The sequence below is a fragment of the Sebastes fasciatus genome, unplaced genomic scaffold (assembly GCF_043250625.1).
Source record: "Sebastes fasciatus isolate fSebFas1 unplaced genomic scaffold, fSebFas1.pri Scaffold_43, whole genome shotgun sequence".
In the NCBI taxonomy this organism is placed as follows: domain Eukaryota; kingdom Metazoa; phylum Chordata; class Actinopteri; order Perciformes; family Sebastidae; genus Sebastes; species Sebastes fasciatus.
In genome coordinates, this window is record NW_027428231.1 from 1 (window position 1) to 22,789 (window position 22,789).

At 30.3% G+C, this 22,789-nt stretch overlaps 1 protein-coding gene across 2 annotated transcripts in view; it reads left to right on the forward strand.

Annotated features, from left to right (window-relative positions):
- The first annotated feature begins 13 nt into the window (after window positions 1-13).
- The window catches only part of LOC141763789 (netrin-G2-like), a 41,774-nt gene continuing 18,998 nt past the window's right edge, over window positions 14-22,789 (forward strand). For both annotated transcript variants that reach the window (XM_074628519.1, XM_074628520.1), the window contains exons 1-2: window positions 14-238; window positions 642-1,270. In XM_074628519.1, coding sequence (XP_074484620.1) covers window positions 992-1,270 — 279 coding nt within the window. In that variant the 5' untranslated portion in view covers window positions 14-238; window positions 642-991. The remainder of the gene's footprint in view (window positions 239-641; window positions 1,271-22,789) is intronic.

Sequence of the window (22,789 nt, forward strand, 5' to 3'; positions counted from 1 at the left end):
GAAGAAGAAGGAGAAGAAGAAGAGGGGGAGGAAGGGAGAGCAGAAGGAGATTAGGAGGAAAAGATAAAGACAAAAAGAAGAGTCAAAGCAAAGAAGAGAAACGAGAAGAAGGAGAAGAAGAAAAGAAAGAAAGAAAGAAAGGAGAAGACGTTTAGTTCATCGTCTGTTTAATCAGATTATCAAGAATCAACCTGAAGACACAGAGAGAGAGAGAGAGAGAGAGAGACACCGCTAACAGGTGAGTAACACAATGAGAGACAGACAGACGGGTGGAGACAGTTAAACTCTTCTTCTGTGGTGGAAACGTGAAGTCTGTCTGTTGTTTATTCTGTTAAACTCTTCTTCTGTGGTGGAAACGTGGAGGATCAGGTTTCAGTTTGGTGACCAGAACAGAAGTATTTTAATAAAGAAGATGAACTCAGTCTCAGAGTCTCAGTTTAATCTCGTCTGTCAACAAACAAACAAGACGGAGAGACGGAGAGACGGGGCCTTTAATATCCGACACCTCATTTATATACTAGAGATATAGATATAAAGTCTGACCAGGTCTATGTGGACCAGGTCTATGTGGACCAGGTCTATGTGGACCAGATCTATGTGGACCAGGTGTGAACCAGGTTGTTTCTGTTGTTTTGTTGCAGGTCGTTGGAGCATCTTCAGGACTGACTGAAAACCTGGGTGTTAACCATCACCTGGTAACCATGACAACCACAAGATAACCACCTGGTAACCATGACAACCACAAGATAACCAGTCGGTAACCTTGACAACCACAAGGTAACCAGTCGGTTACCATGACAACCACAAGATAACCACCTGGTAACCATGACAACCACAAGGTAACCAGTCGGTAACCTTGACAACCAAAAGATAACCAGTCGGTAACCTTGACAACCAAGAGATAACAAGTTGGTAACCTTGACAACCTGTCTGAAGAAGGTGGAGCAGATCTTAACCCGTGGATTAAAAACGTGGGAGATGACCTTGACATATGACCTCCAGAGGAACTTCCTGTCTGCGTGACCTTCAGTCCACCATGTCCCCCGTCCTCCCCCGGCCCCTCCCCCTCCTCCTCCTGGTGCTGCTGGGCGGCCGTCAGACCGCCGCTCAGTTCGACGTGTGTCGGACGCTGCGCGGCTCGGAGGCGGGGCCGGGATGGGAGTTCTACTCCTGTCAGCCGTCGCCGGCCAACATGAAGGAGGTGATGCAGATCAGAGTCGACCCCCCCGGTATCACCTGTGGAAACCCACCTGAGAGATTCTGCACACTAGTGGGTCACACACACACACACACACACACACACACACACACACACACACACACACCTGAACACACACCTGAACACACCTGAACACACACTTCTCCTGAGGGTTAAACTGGACTAACAGGGATAAACTGGACTAACAGAAGGTTAAACTGGACTAACTGAAGGTTAAACTGGACTAACTGAAGGTTAAACTGGACTAACTGAAGGTTAAACTGGACTAACAGAAGGTTAAACTGGACTAACTGAAGGTTAAACTGGACTAACAGGGATAAACTGGACTAACTGAAGGTTAAACTGGACTAACAGAAGGTTAAACTGGACTAACTGAAGGTTAAACTGGACTAACAGGGATAAACTGGACTAACAGAAGGTTAAACTGGACTAACTGAAGGTTAAACTGGACTAACTGAAGGTTAAACTGGACTAACTGAAGGTTAAACTGGACTAACAGAAGGTTAAACTGGACTAACTGAAGGTTAAACTGGACTAACAGGGATAAACTGGACTAACAGGGATAAACTGGACTAACTGAAGGTTAAACTGGACTAACAGGGATAAACTGGACTAACAGGGATAAACTGGACTAACAGGGATAAACTGGACTAACTGAAGGTTAAACTGGACTAACTGAAGGTTAAACTGGACTAACTGAAGGTTAAACTGGACTAACAGAAGGTTAAACTGGACTAACTGAAGGTTAAACTGGACTAACTGAAGGTTAAACTGGACTAACAGGGATAAACTGGACTAACTGAAGGTTAAACTGGACTAACAGGGATAAACTGGACTAACAGGGATAAACTGGACTAACTGAAGGTTAAACTGGACTAACAGGGATAAACTGGACTAACTGAAGGTTAAACTGGACTAACAGGGATAAACTGGACTAACTGAAGGTTAAACTGGACTAACTGAAGGTTAAACTGGACTAACTGAAGGTTAAACTGGACTAACTGAAGGTTAAACTGGACTAACTGAAGGTTAAACTGGACTAACAGGGTTAAACTGGACTAACTGAAGGTTAAACTGGACTAACTGAAGGTTAAACTGGACTAACAGAAGGTTAAACTGGACTAACTGAGGGTTCTGAGTGCTGACTGACTCTAACAGACTCACTATAAACAGTCTCGTTAGTCTGGCAACATTCTGCCTACTACCGACCCACAATGCATCTCTCTCTACTGGCGTCCTTGAAAACAATACGACCTGATTCAAACGTAATGTTCAGAAAATAATTCACCTGATCAATATAAAGTCTCTCCTGTCAATCATCTCATGACCCCTCAGATTCCTCTAGTGACCTCCTGGGGGGGTCCTGACCCACAGGTTGGGAACCACAGTCACAGTCCTGCTGTCGGTCTAATTGATCCGCCGGGAGGCTGAAGCTGAAGTCGCGTCTGAATTATTGATAAATGTAACCGATTATGTAACTAACGTTAATAATTCATCACTCTGAAACGGAGGGTTAGGGGTTAAACTCTGAAACGGAGGGTTAGGGGTTAAACTCTGAAACGGAGGGTTAGGGGTTAAACTCTGAAACGGAGGGTTAGGGGTTAAACTCTGAAACGGAGGGTTAGGGGTTAAACTCTGAAACGGAGGGTTAGGGGTTAAACTCTGAAACGGAGGGTTAGGGGTTAAACTCTGGAACGGAGGGTTAGGGGTTAAACTCTGAAACGGAGGGTTAGGGGTTAAACTCTGGAACGGAGGGTTAGGGGTTAAACATCAACACGTTCTACTGGAACACGTCACGCGTTATACGTAGCAACGGTCTGTTATACAGATACAGATTTTGTAGTTCCTCTATAACATCTATTTGTTTGAATTATATAAACATTATGAGACTGTAGAGAGTCTAATTAGAACCAGAACCAGAACCAGAATCAGAACCAGAACCAGAACCAGAACCAGAACCAGAACACAGAGTCACTACAGTTCTACTGACACATTCAGGACCAACACTCCCCATTCATTAAGGTTTCCTCTTTCCTGTTAATGAACCTTATTGACGGTTTAATGTGGTTTGGTGTTGCTGTCGGAGATCTGCAGGGTGACAGTTGGCTGCTGAAACTGAAGGATTAACCTCCAACACACAAATCAGATTAACATCAGTGTTAATCCATCACACGCTGCTCACACTGTGGTAGTGGACCACTGATCCATCAGGATGTGGTAGTGGACCACTGATCCATCAGGATGTGGTAGTGGACCACTGATCCATCAGGATGTGGTAGTGGACCACTGATCCATCAGGATGTGGTAGTGGTCCACTGATCCATCAGGATGTGGTAGTGGACCACTGATCCATCAGGATGTGGTAGTGGACCACTGATCCATCAGGATGTGGTAGTGGACCACTGATCCATCAGGATGTGGTAGTGGACCACTGATCCATCAGGATGTGGTAGTGGTCCACTGATCCATCAGGATGTGGTAGTGGACCACTGATCCATCAGGATGTGGTAGTGGACCACTGATCCATCAGGATGTGGTAGTGGTCCACTGATCCATCAGGATGTGGTAGTGGACCACTGATCCATCAGGATGTGGTAGTGGACCACTGATCCATCAGGATGTGGTAGTGGACCACTGATCCATCAGGATGTGGTAGTGGACCACTGATCCATCAGGATGTGGTAGTGGACCACTGATCCATCAGGATGTGGTAGTGGACCACTGATCCATCAGGATGTGGTAGTGGACCACTGATCCATCAGGATGTGGTAGTGGACCACTGATCCATCAGGATGTGGTAGTGGTCCACTGATCCATCAGGATGTGGTAGTGGTCCACTGATCCATCAGGATGTGGTAGTGGACCACTGATCCATCAGGATGTGGTAGTGGTCCACTGATCCATCAGGATGTGGTAGTGGACCACTGATCCATCAGGATGTGGTAGTGGTCCACTGATCCATCAGGATGTGGTAGTGGACCACTGATCCATCAGGATGTGGTAGTGGACCACTGATCCATCAGGATGTGGTAGTGGACCACTGATCCATCAGGATGTGGTAGTGGTCCGGTTCAGAGGCTGAACTTCTGCTGATGTTTCTGCTCGTATGATTCTGATCAGTTGATATTGATCATGTAAGAATCATTAACCATCAGTAGATAGAAACTATGTCTATTTAAGATTAGCACTGTTAGCACTGTTAGCATCATTAGCTGCGAGCCAACGGCTCAGCCGCCGCCATGTTGAGAGCCGTGCGGAGGCAACAGAACTGCTTTAACTTTAACTAGATAATAATAAACATTTCAATAATGAACGATATTACTCTCATGATATTACTCATGATATTACTCTCATGATATTACTCTAATGATATTACTCATGATATTACTCTCATGATATTACTCTAATGATATTACTCTCATGATATTACTCTCATGATATTACTCTCATGATATTACTCTCATGATATTACTCTCATGATATTACTCTCATGATATTACTCTAATGATATTACTCATGATGTTACTCTCATGATATTACTCATGATATTACTCTCATGATATTACTCATGATATTACTCTCATGATATTACTCTAATGATATTACTCTCATGATATTACTCATGATATTACTCATGATATTACTCTCATGATATTACTCTCATGATATTACTCTCATGATATTACTCATGATATTACTCATGATATTACTCTAACGATATTACTCATGATATTACTCATGATATTACTCTAACGATATTACTCATGATATTACTCTAACGATATTACTCATATTACTCTCATGATATTACTCTAACGATATTACTCATGATATTACTCATGATATTACTCTCATGATATTACTCATGATATTACTCATGATATTACTCTCACGATATTACTCATGATATTACTCATGATATTACTCTCATGATATTACTCATGATATTACTCTCATGATATTACTCTAATGATATTACTCTCATGATATTACTCATGATATTACTCATGATATTACTCTCATGATATTACTCTAATGATATTACTCTCATGATATTACTCATGATATTACTCATGATATTACTCTCATGATATTACTCTCATGATATTACTCTCATGATATTACTCATGATATTACTCATGATATTACTCTAACGATATTACTCATGATATTACTCATGATATTACTCTAACGATATTACTCATGATATTACTCTAACGATATTACTCATATTACTCTCATGATATTACTCTAACGATATTACTCATGATATTACTCATGATATTACTCTCATGATATTACTCATGATATTACTCATGATATTACTCTCATGATATTACTCTCATGATATTACTCTCATGATATTACTCATGATATTACTCATGATATTACTCTAACGATATTACTCATGATATTACTCATGATATTACTCTAACGATATTACTCATGATATTACTCTAACGATATTACTCATATTACTCTCATGATATTACTCTAACGATATTACTCATGATATTACTCTCATGATATTACTCTCATGATATTACTCTAATGATATTACTCATGATATTACTCATGATATTACTCTCATGATATTACTCTCATGATATTACTCATGATATTACTCATGATATTACTCTAACGATATTACTCATGATATTACTCTAACGATATTACTCATATTACTCTCATGATATTACTCTAACGATATTACTCATGATATTACTCATGATATTACTCTCATGATATTACTCATGATATTACTCATGATATTACTCTCACGATATTACTCATGATATTACTCATGATATTACTCTCATGATATTACTCATGATATTACTCTCATGATATTACTCATGATATTACTCTAACGATATTACTCTCATGATATTACTCATGATATTACTCTCATGATATTACTCATGATATTACTCATGATATTACTCTAACGATATTACTCTCATGATATTACTCATGATATTACTCTCATGATATTACTCATGATATTACTCTCATGATATTACTCATGATATTACTCTAACGATATTACTCATGATATTACTCTAACGATATTACTCATGATATTACTCATGATATTACTCTCATGATATTACTCTCATGATATTACTCATGATATTACTCATGATATTACTCTAACGATATTACTCTCATGATATTACTCATGATATTACTCATGATATTACTCTAACGATATTACTCATGATATTACTCTCATGATATTACTCTCATGATATTACTCATGATATTACTCTCATGATATTACTCTAACGATATTACTCATGATATTACTCATGATATTACTCTAACGATATTACTCATGATATTACTCTCATGATATTACTCTCATGATATTACTCATGATATTACTCTCATGATATTACTCTAATGATATTACTCATGATATTACTCATGATATTACTCTAACGATATTACTCATGATATTACTCATGATATTACTCTCATGATATTACTCATGATATTACTCATGATATTACTCATGATATTACTCATGATATTACTCATGATATTACTCTCACGATATTACTCATGATATTACTCTAATGATATTACTCATGATATTACTCATGATATTACTCTAACGATATTACTCATGATATTACTCATGATATTACTCTCATGATATTACTCATGATATTACTCTCACGATATTACTCATGATATTACTCATGATATTACTCTAATGATATTACTCTAATGATATTACTCATGATATTACTCTCACGATATTACTCATGATATTACTCATGATATTACTCTAATGATATTACTCTAATGATATTACTCATGATATTACTCATGATATTACTCTAATGATATTACTCTCATGATATTACTCATGATATTACTCTCATGATATTACTCTCATGATATTACTCATGATATTACTCTCATGATATTACTCATGATATTACTCTAATGATATTACTCTCATGATATTACTCATGATATTACTCTCATGATATTACTCATGATATTACTCTAATGATATTACTCTCATGATATTACTCATGATATTACTCTCATGATATTACTCATGATATTACTCTAATGATATTACTCTCACGATATTACTCATGATATTACTCTCATGATATTACTCATGATATTACTCATGATATTACTCTCATGATATTACTCATGATATTACTCTCATGATATTACTCATGATATTACTCTAACGATATTACTCATGATATTACTCATGATATTACTCTCATGATATTACTCATGATATTACTCTAATGATATTACTCATGATATTACTCTAATGATATTACTCTCATGATATTACTCATGATATTACTCTAATGATATTACTCTCATGATATTACTCATGATATTACTCTCACGATATTACTCATGATATTACTCTAATGATATTACTCATGATATTACTCATGATATTACTCTAACGATATTACTCATGATATTACTCATGATATTACTCTCATGATATTACTCATGATATTACTCTCACGATATTACTCATGATATTACTCATGATATTACTCTCATGATATTACTCATGATATTACTCTAATGATATTACTCTCATGATATTACTCATGATATTACTCTCATGATATTACTCATGATATTACTCTAATGATATTACTCTCACGATATTACTCATGATATTACTCTCATATTACTCTAATGATATTACTCATGATATTACTCTCATGATATTACTCTCATGATATTACTCATGATATTACTCTAATGATATTACTCATGATATTACTCATGATATTACTCTCATGATATTACTCTAACGATATTACTCATGATATTACTCATGATATTACTCATGATATTACTCTAACGATATTACTCATGATATTACTCATGATATTACTCTCATGATATTACTCATGATATTACTCTAATGATATTACTCTAACGATATTACTCTAATGATATTACTCTCATGATATTACTCTAACGATATTACTCATGATATTACTCTAACGATATTACTCATATTATTCTCATGATATTACTCTCATGATATTACTCATGATATTACTCTAATGATATTACTCTCATGATATTACTCATGATGTTACTCTCATGATATTACTCATGATGTTACTCTCATGATATTACTCTCATGATATTACTCATGATATTACTCATGATGTTACTCTCATGATATTACTCTCATGATATTACTCTCATGATATTACTCTAATGATATTACTCTAATGATATTACTCATGATATTACTCATGATATTACTCTAACGATATTACTCATGATATTACTCATGATATTACTCTCATATTACTCTAATGATATTACTCATGATATTACTCTAACGATATTACTCATGATATTACTCATGATATTACTCTCATGATATTACTCTCATGATATTACTCTCATGATATTACTCTAACGATATTACTCATGATATTACTCATGATATTACTCATGATATTACTCATGATATTACTCTCATGATATTACTTTAACGATATTACTCATGATATTACTCATGATATTACTCATGATATTACTCTAACGATATTACTCATGATATTACTCATGATATTACTCTCATGATATTACTCATGATATTACTCATGATATTACTCTAATGATATTACTCTCATGATATTACTCTCATGATATTACTCTAACGATATTACTCATGATATTACTCTAACGATATTACTCATATTACTCTCATGATATTACTCTCATGATATTACTCATGATATTACTCATGATATTACTCTAACGATATTACTCTCATGATATTACTCATGATATTACTCTCATGATATTACTCTAACGATATTACTCATGATATTACTCATGATATTACTCATGATATTACTCTCATGATATTACTCTAACGATATTACTCATGATATTACTCTAACGATATTACTCATATTACTCTCATGATATTACTCTAACGATATTACTCATGATATTACTCATGATATTACTCATGATATTACTCTCATGATATTACTCTCATGATATTACTCATGATATTACTCATGATATTACTCTAACGATATTACTCTCATGATATTACTCATGATATTACTCATGATATTACTCTAACGATATTACTCATGATATTACTCTCATGATATTACTCATGATATTACTCTCATGATATTACTCTAACGATATTACTCATGATATTACTCTCATGATATTACTCTAATGATATTACTCATGATATTACTCATGATATTACTCTAACGATATTACTCATGATATTACTCATGATATTACTCTCATGATATTACTCATGATATTACTCATGATATTACTCTAATGATATTACTCTAATGATATTACTCATGATATTACTCTCATGATATTACTCTAATGATATTACTCATGATATTACTCTCATGATATTACTCATGATATTACTCATGATATTACTGTCATGATATTACTCTAATGATATTACTCATGATATTACTCTCATGATATTACTCATGATATTACTCTAATGATATTACTCTAATGATATTACTCATGATATTACTCTCATGATATTACTCATGATATTACTCTAATGATATTACTCTAATGATATTACTCATGATATTACTCTCACGATATTACTCATGATATTACTCTAATGATATTACTCTAATGATATTACTCATGATATTACTCTCACGATATTACTCATGATATTACTCATGATATTACTCATGATATTACTCTAATGATATTACTCATGATATTACTCTCATGATATTACTCTAATGATATTACTCATGATATTACTCATGATATTACTCTCATGATATTACTCATGATATTACTCATGATATTACTCTCATGATATTACTCATGATATTACTCATGATATTACTCTCATGATATTACTCATGATATTACTCTAATGATATTACTCATGATATTACTCATGATATTACTCTCACGATATTACTCATGATATTACTCATGATATTACTGTCATGATATTACTCATGATATTACTCATGATATTACTCTCATGATATTACTCATGATATTACTCTAATGATATTACTCTCATGATATTACTCTCATGATATTACTCTCATGATATTACTCATGATATTACTCTAATGATATTACTCTCATGATATTACTCATGATATTACTCATGATATTACTCTAATGATATTACTCTCATGATATTACTCTCATGATATTACTCTCATGATATTACTCTCATGATATTACTCATGATATTACTCTCATGATATTACTCATGATATTACTCTCATGATATTACTCTCATGATATTACTCTAATGATATTACTCTCATATTACTCATGATATTACTCTAATGATATTACTCATGATATTACTCATGATATTACTCTAATGATATTACTCTCATGATATTACTCTCATGATATTACTCTCATGATATTACTCTCATGATATTACTCATGATATTACTCTCATGATATTACTCATGATATTACTCTCATGATATTACTCTCATGATATTACTCTCATGATATTACTCTCATATTACTCATGATATTACTCTCATGATATTACTCTCATGATATTACTCTCATGATATTACTCATGATATTACTCTCATGATATTACTCTCATGATATTACTCTCATGATATTACTCATGATATTACTCTCATGATATTACTCTCATGATATTACTCTCATGATATTACTCTCATGATATTACTCATGATATTACTCTCATGATATTACTCTCATGATATTACTCTCATGATATTACTCTCATGATATTACTCATGATATTACTCTCATGATATTACTCTCATGATATTACTCTCATGATATTACTCTCATGATATTACTCATGATATTACTCTCATGATATTACTCATGATATTACTCTCATGATATTACTCTCATGATATTACTCTCATGATATTACTCATGATATTACTCTCATGATATTACTCTAATGATATTACTCATGATATTATTCATGATATTACTCTAATGATATTACTCATGATATTACTCTCATGATATTACTCTAATGATATTACTCATGATATTACTCTCATGATATTACTCATGATATTACTCTCATGATATTACTCTCATGATATTACTCTCATGATATTACTCATGATATTACTGTCATGATATTACTCATGATATTACTCATGATATTACTCTCATGATATTACTCATGATATTACTCTAATGATATTACTCTCATGATATTACTCTCATGATATTACTCTCATGATATTACTCATGATATTACTCTAATGATATTACTCTCATGATATTACTCATGATATTACTCATGATATTACTCTAATGATATTACTCTCATGATATTACTCTCATGATATTACTCTCATGATATTACTCTCATGATATTACTCATGATATTACTCTCATGATATTACTCATGATATTACTCTCATGATATTACTCTCATGATATTACTCTAATGATATTACTCTCATATTACTCATGATATTACTCTAATGATATTACTCATGATATTACTCATGATATTACTCTAATGATATTACTCTCATGATATTACTCTCATGATATTACTCTCATGATATTACTCTCATGATATTACTCATGATATTACTCTCATGATATTACTCATGATATTACTCTCATGATATTACTCTCATGATATTACTCTCATGATATTACTCTCATATTACTCATGATATTACTCTCATGATATTACTCTCATGATATTACTCTCATGATATTACTCATGATATTACTCTCATGATATTACTCTCATGATATTACTCTCATGATATTACTCATGATATTACTCTCATGATATTACTCTCATGATATTACTCTCATGATATTACTCATGATATTACTCTCATGATATTACTCATGATATTACTCTCATGATATTACTCATGATATTACTCATGATATTACTCTCATGATATTACTCATGATATTACTCTCATGATATTACTCTCATGATATTACTCTCATGATATTACTCTCATATTACTCATGATATTACTCTCATGATATTACTCTCATGATATTACTCTCATGATATTACTCATGATATTACTCTCATGATATTACTCTCATGATATTACTCTCATGATATTACTCATGATATTACTCTCATGATATTACTCTCATGATATTACTCTCATGATATTACTCTCATGATATTACTCATGATATTACTCTCATGATATTACTCTCATGATATTACTCTCATGATATTACTCTCATGATATTACTCTCATGATATTACTCATGATATTACTCTCATGATATTACTCATGATATTACTCTCATGATATTACTCTCATGATATTACTCTCATGATATTACTCATGATATTACTCTCATGATATTACTCTAATGATATTACTCATGATATTATTCATGATATTACTCTAATGATATTACTCATGATATTACTCTCATGATATTACTCTAATGATATTACTCATGATATTACTCATGATATTACTCTCATGATATTACTCATGATATTACTCTCACGATATTACTCATGATATTACTCTAACGATATTACTCATGATATTACTCTCATGATATTACTCATGATATTACTCTCATGATATTACTCTCATGATATTACTCATGATATTACTCATGATATTACTCTCATGATATTACTCATGATATTACTCTAATGATATTACTCTAATGATATTACTCATGATATTACTCTAATGATATTACTCATGATATTACTCATGATATTACTCTAACGATATTACTCATGATATTACTCATGATATTACTCTCATGATATTACTCATGATATTACTCTAACGATATTACTCATGATATTACTCATGATATTACTCATGATATTACTCTAATGATATTACTCTCATGATATTACTCTCATGATATTACTCTAACGATATTACTCATGATATTACTCTAACGATATTACTCATATTACTCTCATGATATTACTCTCATGATATTACTCATGATATTACTCATGATATTACTCTAACGATATTACTCTCATGATATTACTCATGATATTACTCTCATGATATTACTCTAACGATATTACTCATGATATTACTCATGATATTACTCATGATATTACTCTCATGATATTACTCTAACGATATTACTCATATTACTCTCATGATATTACTCTAACGATATTACTCATGATATTACTCATGATATTACTCATGATATTACTCTCATGATATTACTCTCATGATATTACTCATGATATTACTCATGATATTACTCTAACGATATTACTCTCATGATATTACTCATGATATTACTCATGATATTACTCATGATATTACTCTCATGATATTACTCATGATATTACTCTCATGATATTACTCTAACGATATTACTCATGATATTACTCTCATGATATTACTCTAATGATATTACTCATGATATTACTCATGATATTACTCTAACGATATTACTCATGATATTACTCATGATATTACTCTCATGATATTACTCATGATATTACTCTCACGATATTACTCATGATATTACTCATGATATTACTCTAATGATATTACTCTAATGATATTACTCATGATATTACTCTCATGATATTACTCATGATATTACTCTAATGATATTACTCTAATGATATTACTCATGATATTACTCTCACGATATTACTCATGATATTACTCTAATGATATTACTCTAATGATATTACTCATGATATTACTCTCACGATATTACTCATGATATTACTCATGATATTACTCATGATATTACTCTAATGATATTACTCATGATATTACTCTCATGATATTACTCTAATGATATTACTCATGATATTACTCATGATATTACTCTCATGATATTACTCATGATATTACTCATGATATTACTCATGATATTACTCTCATGATATTACTCATGATATTACTCATGATATTACTCTCATGATATTACTCATGATATTACTCTAATGATATTACTCATGATATTACTCATGATATTACTCTCACGATATTACTCATGATATTACTCATGATATTACTCTCATGATATTACTCATGATATTACTCATGATATTACTCTCATGATATTACTCATGATATTACTCTAATGATATTACTCTCATGATATTACTCTCATGATATTACTCTCATGATATTACTCATGATATTACTCTAATGATATTACTCATGATATTACTCTAATGATATTACTCATGATATTACTCATGATATTACTCTAATGATATTACTCTCATGATATTACTCTCATGATATTACTCTCATGATATTACTCATGATATTACTCTCATGATATTACTCATGATATTACTCTCATGATATTACTCTCATGATATTACTCTCATGATATTACTCTCATATTACTCATGATATTACTCTCATGATATTACTCTCATGATATTACTCTCATGATATTACTCATGATATTACTCTCATGATATTACTCTCATGATATTACTCTCATGATATTACTCATGATATTACTCTCATGATATTACTCTCATGATATTACTCTCATGATATTACTCATGATATTACTCTCATGATATTACTCATGATATTACTCATGATATTATTCATGATATTACTCTAATGATATTACTCATGATATTACTCTCATGATATTACTCTAATGATATTACTCATGATATTACTCATGATATTACTCTCATGATATTACTCATGATATTACTCTCACGATATTACTCATGATATTACTCTAACGATATTACTCATGATATTACTCTCATGATATTACTCATGATATTACTCTCATGATATTACTCTCATGATATTACTCATGATATTACTCATGATATTACTCTCATGATATTACTCATGATATTACTCTAATGATATTACTCTAATGATATTACTCATGATATTACTCTAATGATATTACTCATGATATTACTCATGATATTACTCTAATGATATTACTCTCATGATATTACTCTCATGATATTACTCATGATATTACTCATGATATTACTCTCATGATATTACTCTCATGATATTACTCATGATATTACTCTCATGATATTACTCTCATGATATTACTCTCATGATATTACTCTCATGATATTACTCATGATATTACTCTCATGATATTACTCATGATATTACTCTCATGATATTACTCTCATGATATTACTCTCATGATATTACTCTCATGATATTACTCTAACGATATTACTCATATTACTCTCATGATATTACTCTAACGATATTACTCTCATGATATTACTCATGATATTACTCTCATGATATTACTCTCATGATATTACTCTCATGATATTACTCATGATATTACTCTCATGATATTACTCATGATATTACTCTCATGATATTACTCTCATGATATTACTCTCATGATATTACTCTCATGATATTACTCTAACGATATTACTCATATTACTCTCATGATATTACTCTAACGATATTACTCTCATGATATTACTCATGATATTACTCTCATGATATTACTCTCATGATATTACTCATGATATTACTCATGATATTACTCTAATGATATTACTCATGATATTACTCATGATATTACTCTAACGATATTACTCATGATATTACTCTCATGATATTACTCATGATATTACTCTCATGATATTACTCTAACGATATTACTCATGATATTACTCTCATGATATTACTCATGATATTACTCTCACGATATTACTCATGATATTACTCATGATATTACTCTAATGATATTACTCTAATGATATTACTCATGATATTACTCTCATGATATTACTCATGATATTACTCTAATGATATTACTCTAATGATATTACTCATGATATTACTCTCACGATATTACTCATGATATTACTCTAATGATATTACTCTAATGATATTACTCATGATATTACTCTCACGATATTACTCATGATATTACTCATGATATTACTCTAATGATATTACTCATGATATTACTCTCATGATATTACTCTAATGATATTACTCATGATATTACTCATGATATTACTCTCATGATATTACTCATGATATTACTCATGATATTACTCTCATGATATTACTCATGATATTACTCATGATATTACTCTCATGATATTACTCATGATATTACTCTAATGATATTACTCATGATATTACTCATGATATTACTCTCACGATATTACTCATGATATTACTCATGATATTACTCATGATATTACTCTCATGATATTACTCATGATATTACTCTAATGATATTACTCTCATGATATTACTCTCATGATATTACTCTCATGATATTACTCATGATATTACTCTAATGATATTACTCATGATATTACTCTAATGATATTACTCATGATATTACTCATGATATTACTCTAATGATATTACTCTCATGATATTACTCTCATGATATTACTCTCATGATATTACTCATGATATTACTCTCATGATATTACTCATGATATTACTCTCATGATATTACTCTCATGATATTACTCTCATGATATTACTCTCATATTACTCATGATATTACTCTCATGATATTACTCTCATGATATTACTCTCATGATATTACTCATGATATTACTCTCATGATATTACTCTCATGATATTACTCTCATGATATTACTCATGATATTACTCTCATGATATTACTCTCATGATATTACTCTCATGATATTACTCATGATATTACTCTCATGATATTACTCATGATATTACTCATGATATTATTCATGATATTACTCTAATGATATTACTCATGATATTACTCTCATGATATTACTCTAATGATATTACTCATGATATTACTCATGATATTACTCTCATGATATTACTCATGATATTACTCTCACGATATTACTCATGATATTACTCTAACGATATTACTCATGATATTACTCTCATGATATTACTCATGATATTACTCTCATGATATTACTCTCATGATATTACTCATGATATTACTCATGATATTACTCTCATGATATTACTCATGATATTACTCTAATGATATTACTCTAATGATATTACTCATGATATTACTCTAATGATATTACTCATGATATTACTCTAATGATATTACTCTCATGATATTACTCTCATGATATTACTCATGATATTACTCATGATATTACTCTCATGATATTACTCTCATGATATTACTCATGATATTACTCTCATGATATTACTCTCATGATATTACTCTCATGATATTACTCTCATGATATTACTCATGATATTACTCTCATGATATTACTCATGACATTACTCTCATGATATTACTCTCATGATATTACTCTCATGATATTACTCTCATGATATTACTCTCATGATATTACTCATGATATTACTCTCATGATATTACTCATGATATTACTCTCATGATATTACTCTCATGATATTACTCTCATGATATTACTCTCATGATATTACTCATGATATTATTCATGATATTACTCTAATGATATTACTCATGATATTACTCTCATGATATTACTCTAATGATATTACTCATGATATTACTCATGATATTACTCTCATTATATTACTCATGATATTACTCTCACGATATTACTCATGATATTACTCTAACGATATTACTCATGATATTACTCTCATGATATTACTCATGATATTACTCTCATGATATTACTCTCATGATATTACTCATGATATTACTCATGATATTACTCTCATGATATTACTCATGATATTACTCTAATGATATTACTCTAATGATATTACTCATGATATTACTCTAATGATATTACTCATGATATTACTCATGATATTACTCTAATGATATTACTCTCATGATATTACTCTCATGATATTACTCTCATGATATTACTCTCATGATATTACTCATGATATTACTCTCATGATATTACTCATGATATTACTCTCATGATATTACTCTCATGATATTACTCTCATGATATTACTCTCATGATATTACTCATGATATTACTCTCATGATATTACTCTCATGATATTACTCTCATGATATTACTCATGATATTACTCTCATGATATTACTCATGATATTACTCTAATGATATTACTCTCATGATATTACTCTCATGATATTACTCTCATGATATTACTCATGATATTACTCATGATATTACTCTCATGATATTACTCTCATGATATTACTCTCATGATATTACTCATGATATTACTCTCATGATATTACTCATGATATTACTCTAATGATATTACTCTCATGATATTACTGTCATGATATTACTCATGATATTACTCTAATGATATTACTCATGATATTACTCTCATGATATTACTCTAATGATATTACTCATGATATTACTCATGATATTACTCTCATGATATTACTCTAATGATATTACTCACGATATTACTCATGATATTACTCATGATATTACTCTCATGATATTACTCATGATATTACTCATGATATTACTCTCATGATATTACTCATGATATTACTCTCATGATATTACTCATGATATTACTCTCATGATATTACTCTCATGATATTACTCTCATGATATTACTCATGATATTACTCATGATATTACTCTCATGATATTACTCTAATGATATTACTCATGATATTACTCATGATATTACTCATGATATTACTCTAACGATATTACTCATGATATTACTCTCATGATATTACTCATGATATTACTCATGATATTACTCATGATATTACTCATGATATTACTCTCATGATATTACTCATGATATTACTCTCATGATATTACTCTCATGATATTACTCTCATGATATTACTTTCATGATATTACTCATGATATTACTCTCATGATATTACTCTCATGATATTACTCTCATGATATTACTCTCATGATATTACTAATGATATTACTCTCATGATATTACTCTCATGATATTACTCTCATGATATTACTCATGATATTACTCTCATGATATTACTCTCATGATATTACTCTCATGATATTACTCATGATATTACTCTCATGATATTACTCTCATGATATTACTCTCATGATATTACTCATGATATTACTCTCATGATATTACTCTCATGATATTACTCTCATGATATTACTCATGATATTACTCTCATGATATTACTCATGATATTACTCTCATGATATTACTCTCATGATATTACTCTCATGATATTACTCATGATATTACTCTCATGATATTACTCTAATGATATTACTCATGATATTACTCATGATATTACTCTAATGATATTACTCATGATATTACTCTCATGATATTACTCTAATGATATTACTCATGATATTACTCATGATATTACTCTCACGATATTACTCATGATATTACTCTAACGATATTACTCATGATATTACTCTCATGATATTACTCATGATATTACTCTCATGATATTACTCTCATGATATTACTCTAATGATATTACTCATGATATTACTCTAATGATATTACTCATGATATTACTCATATTACTCTAATGATATTACTCTCATGATATTACTCTCATGATATTACTCATGATATTACTCTCATGATATTACTCATGATATTACTCTCATGATATTACTCTCATGATATTACTCTCATGATATTACTCATGATATTACTCTCATGATATTACTCTCATGATATTACTCATGATATTACTCTCATGATATTACTCATGATATTACTCTAATGATATTACTCTCATGATATTACTCTCATGATATTACTCATGATATTACTCTAATGATATTACTCATGATATTACTCTAACGATATTACTCTCATGATATTACTCATGATATTACTCTCATGATATTACTCTAATGATATTACTCATGATATTACTCATGATATTACTCTCACGATATTACTCATGATATTACTCTCATGATATTACTCTCATGATATTACTCTCATGATATTACTCATGATATTACTCTCATGATATTACTCTAATGATATTACTCTAATGATATTACTCTAATGATATTACTCATGATGTTACTCTCATGATATTACTCTCATGATATTACTCATGATATTAGTCTCATGATATTACTCTAATGATATTACTCATGATATTACTCTCATGATATTACTCATGATATTACTCTCATGATATTACTCTCATGATATTACTCTCATGATATTACTCATGATATTACTCTCATGATATTACTCTAATGATATTACTCATGATATTACTCATGATATTACTCTCACGATATTACTCATGATATTACTCTCATGATATTACTCTAATGATATTACTCATGATATTACTCATGATATTACTCTCACGATATTACTCATGATATTACTCATGATATTACTCTCATGATATTACTCATGATATTACTCTCATGATATTACTCATGATATTACTCTCATGATATTACTCTCATGATATTACTCTCATGATATTACTCATGATATTACTCTCATGATATTACTCTAATGATATTACTCATGATATTACTCATGATATTACTCTCACGATATTACTCATGATATTACTCATGATATTACTCTCATGATATTACTCATGATATTACTCATGATATTACTCTCATGATATTACTCATGATATTACTCTCATGATATTACTCATGATATTACTCTCATGATATTACTCATGATATTACTCTCATGATATTACTCTCATGATATTACTCTCATGATATTACTCATGATATTACTCATGATATTACTCTCATGATATTACTCATGATATTACTCATGATATTACTCATGATATTACTCATGATATTACTCTAACGATATTACTCATGATATTACTCTCATGATATTACTCATGATATTACTCATGATATTACTCATGATATTACTCATGATATTACTCTCATGATATTACTCATGATATTACTCTCATGATATTACTCTCATGATATTACTCTCATGATATTACTTTCATGATATTACTCATGATATTACTCTCATGATATTACTCTCATGATATTACTCTCATGATATTACTCATGATATTACTCTCATGATATTACTCTCATGATATTACTCTCATGATATTACTCATGATATTACTCTCATGATATTACTCTCATGATATTACTCTCATGATATTACTCATGATATTACTCTCATGATATTACTCTCATGATATTACTCTCATGATATTACTCATGATATTACTCTCATGATATTACTCTCATGATATTACTCTCATGATATTACTCATGATATTACTCTCATGATATTACTCATGATATTACTCTCATGATATTACTCTCATGATATTACTCTCATGATATTACTCATGATATTACTCTCATGATATTACTCTAATGATATTACTCATGATATTACTCATGATATTACTCTAATGATATTACTCATGATATTACTCTCATGATATTACTCTAATGATATTACTCATGATATTACTCATGATATTACTCTCATGATATTACTCATGATATTACTCTCACGATATTACTCATGATATTACTCTAACGATATTACTCATGATATTACTCTCATGATATTACTCATGATATTACTCTCATGATATTACTCTCATGATATTACTCTAATGATATTACTCATGATATTACTCTAATGATATTACTCATGATATTACTCATATTACTCTAATGATATTACTCTCATGATATTACTCTCATGATATTACTCATGATATTACTCTCATGATATTACTCATGATATTACTCTCATGATATTACTCTCATGATATTACTCTCATGATATTACTCTCATGATATTACTCATGATATTACTCTCATGATATTACTCTCATGATATTACTCATGATATTACTCTCATGATATTACTCATGATATTACTCTAATGATATTACTCTCATGATATTACTCTCATGATATTACTCATGATATTACTCTAATGATATTACTCATGATATTACTCTAACGATATTACTCTCATGATATTACTCATGATATTACTCTCATGATATTACTCTAATGATATTACTCATGATATTACTCATGATATTACTCTCACGATATTACTCATGATATTACTCTCATGATATTACTCTCATGATATTACTCTCATGATATTACTCTCATGATATTACTCATGATATTACTCTCATGATATTACTCTAATGATATTACTCATGATATTACTCATGATATTACTCTCACGATATTACTCATGATATTACTCTCATGATATTACTCTAATGATATTACTCATGATATTACTCATGATATTACTCTCACGATATTACTCATGATATTACTCATGATATTACTCTCATGATATTACTCATGATATTACTCTCATGATATTACTCATGATATTACTCTCATGATATTACTCTCATGATATTACTCTCATGATATTACTCATGATATTACTCTCATGATATTACTCTAATGATATTACTCATGATATTACTCATGATATTACTCTCATGATATTACTCATGATATTACTCATGATATTACTCTCATGATATTACTCATGATATTACTCTCATGATATTACTCATGATATTACTCTAATGATATTACTCTCATGATATTACTCTCATGATATT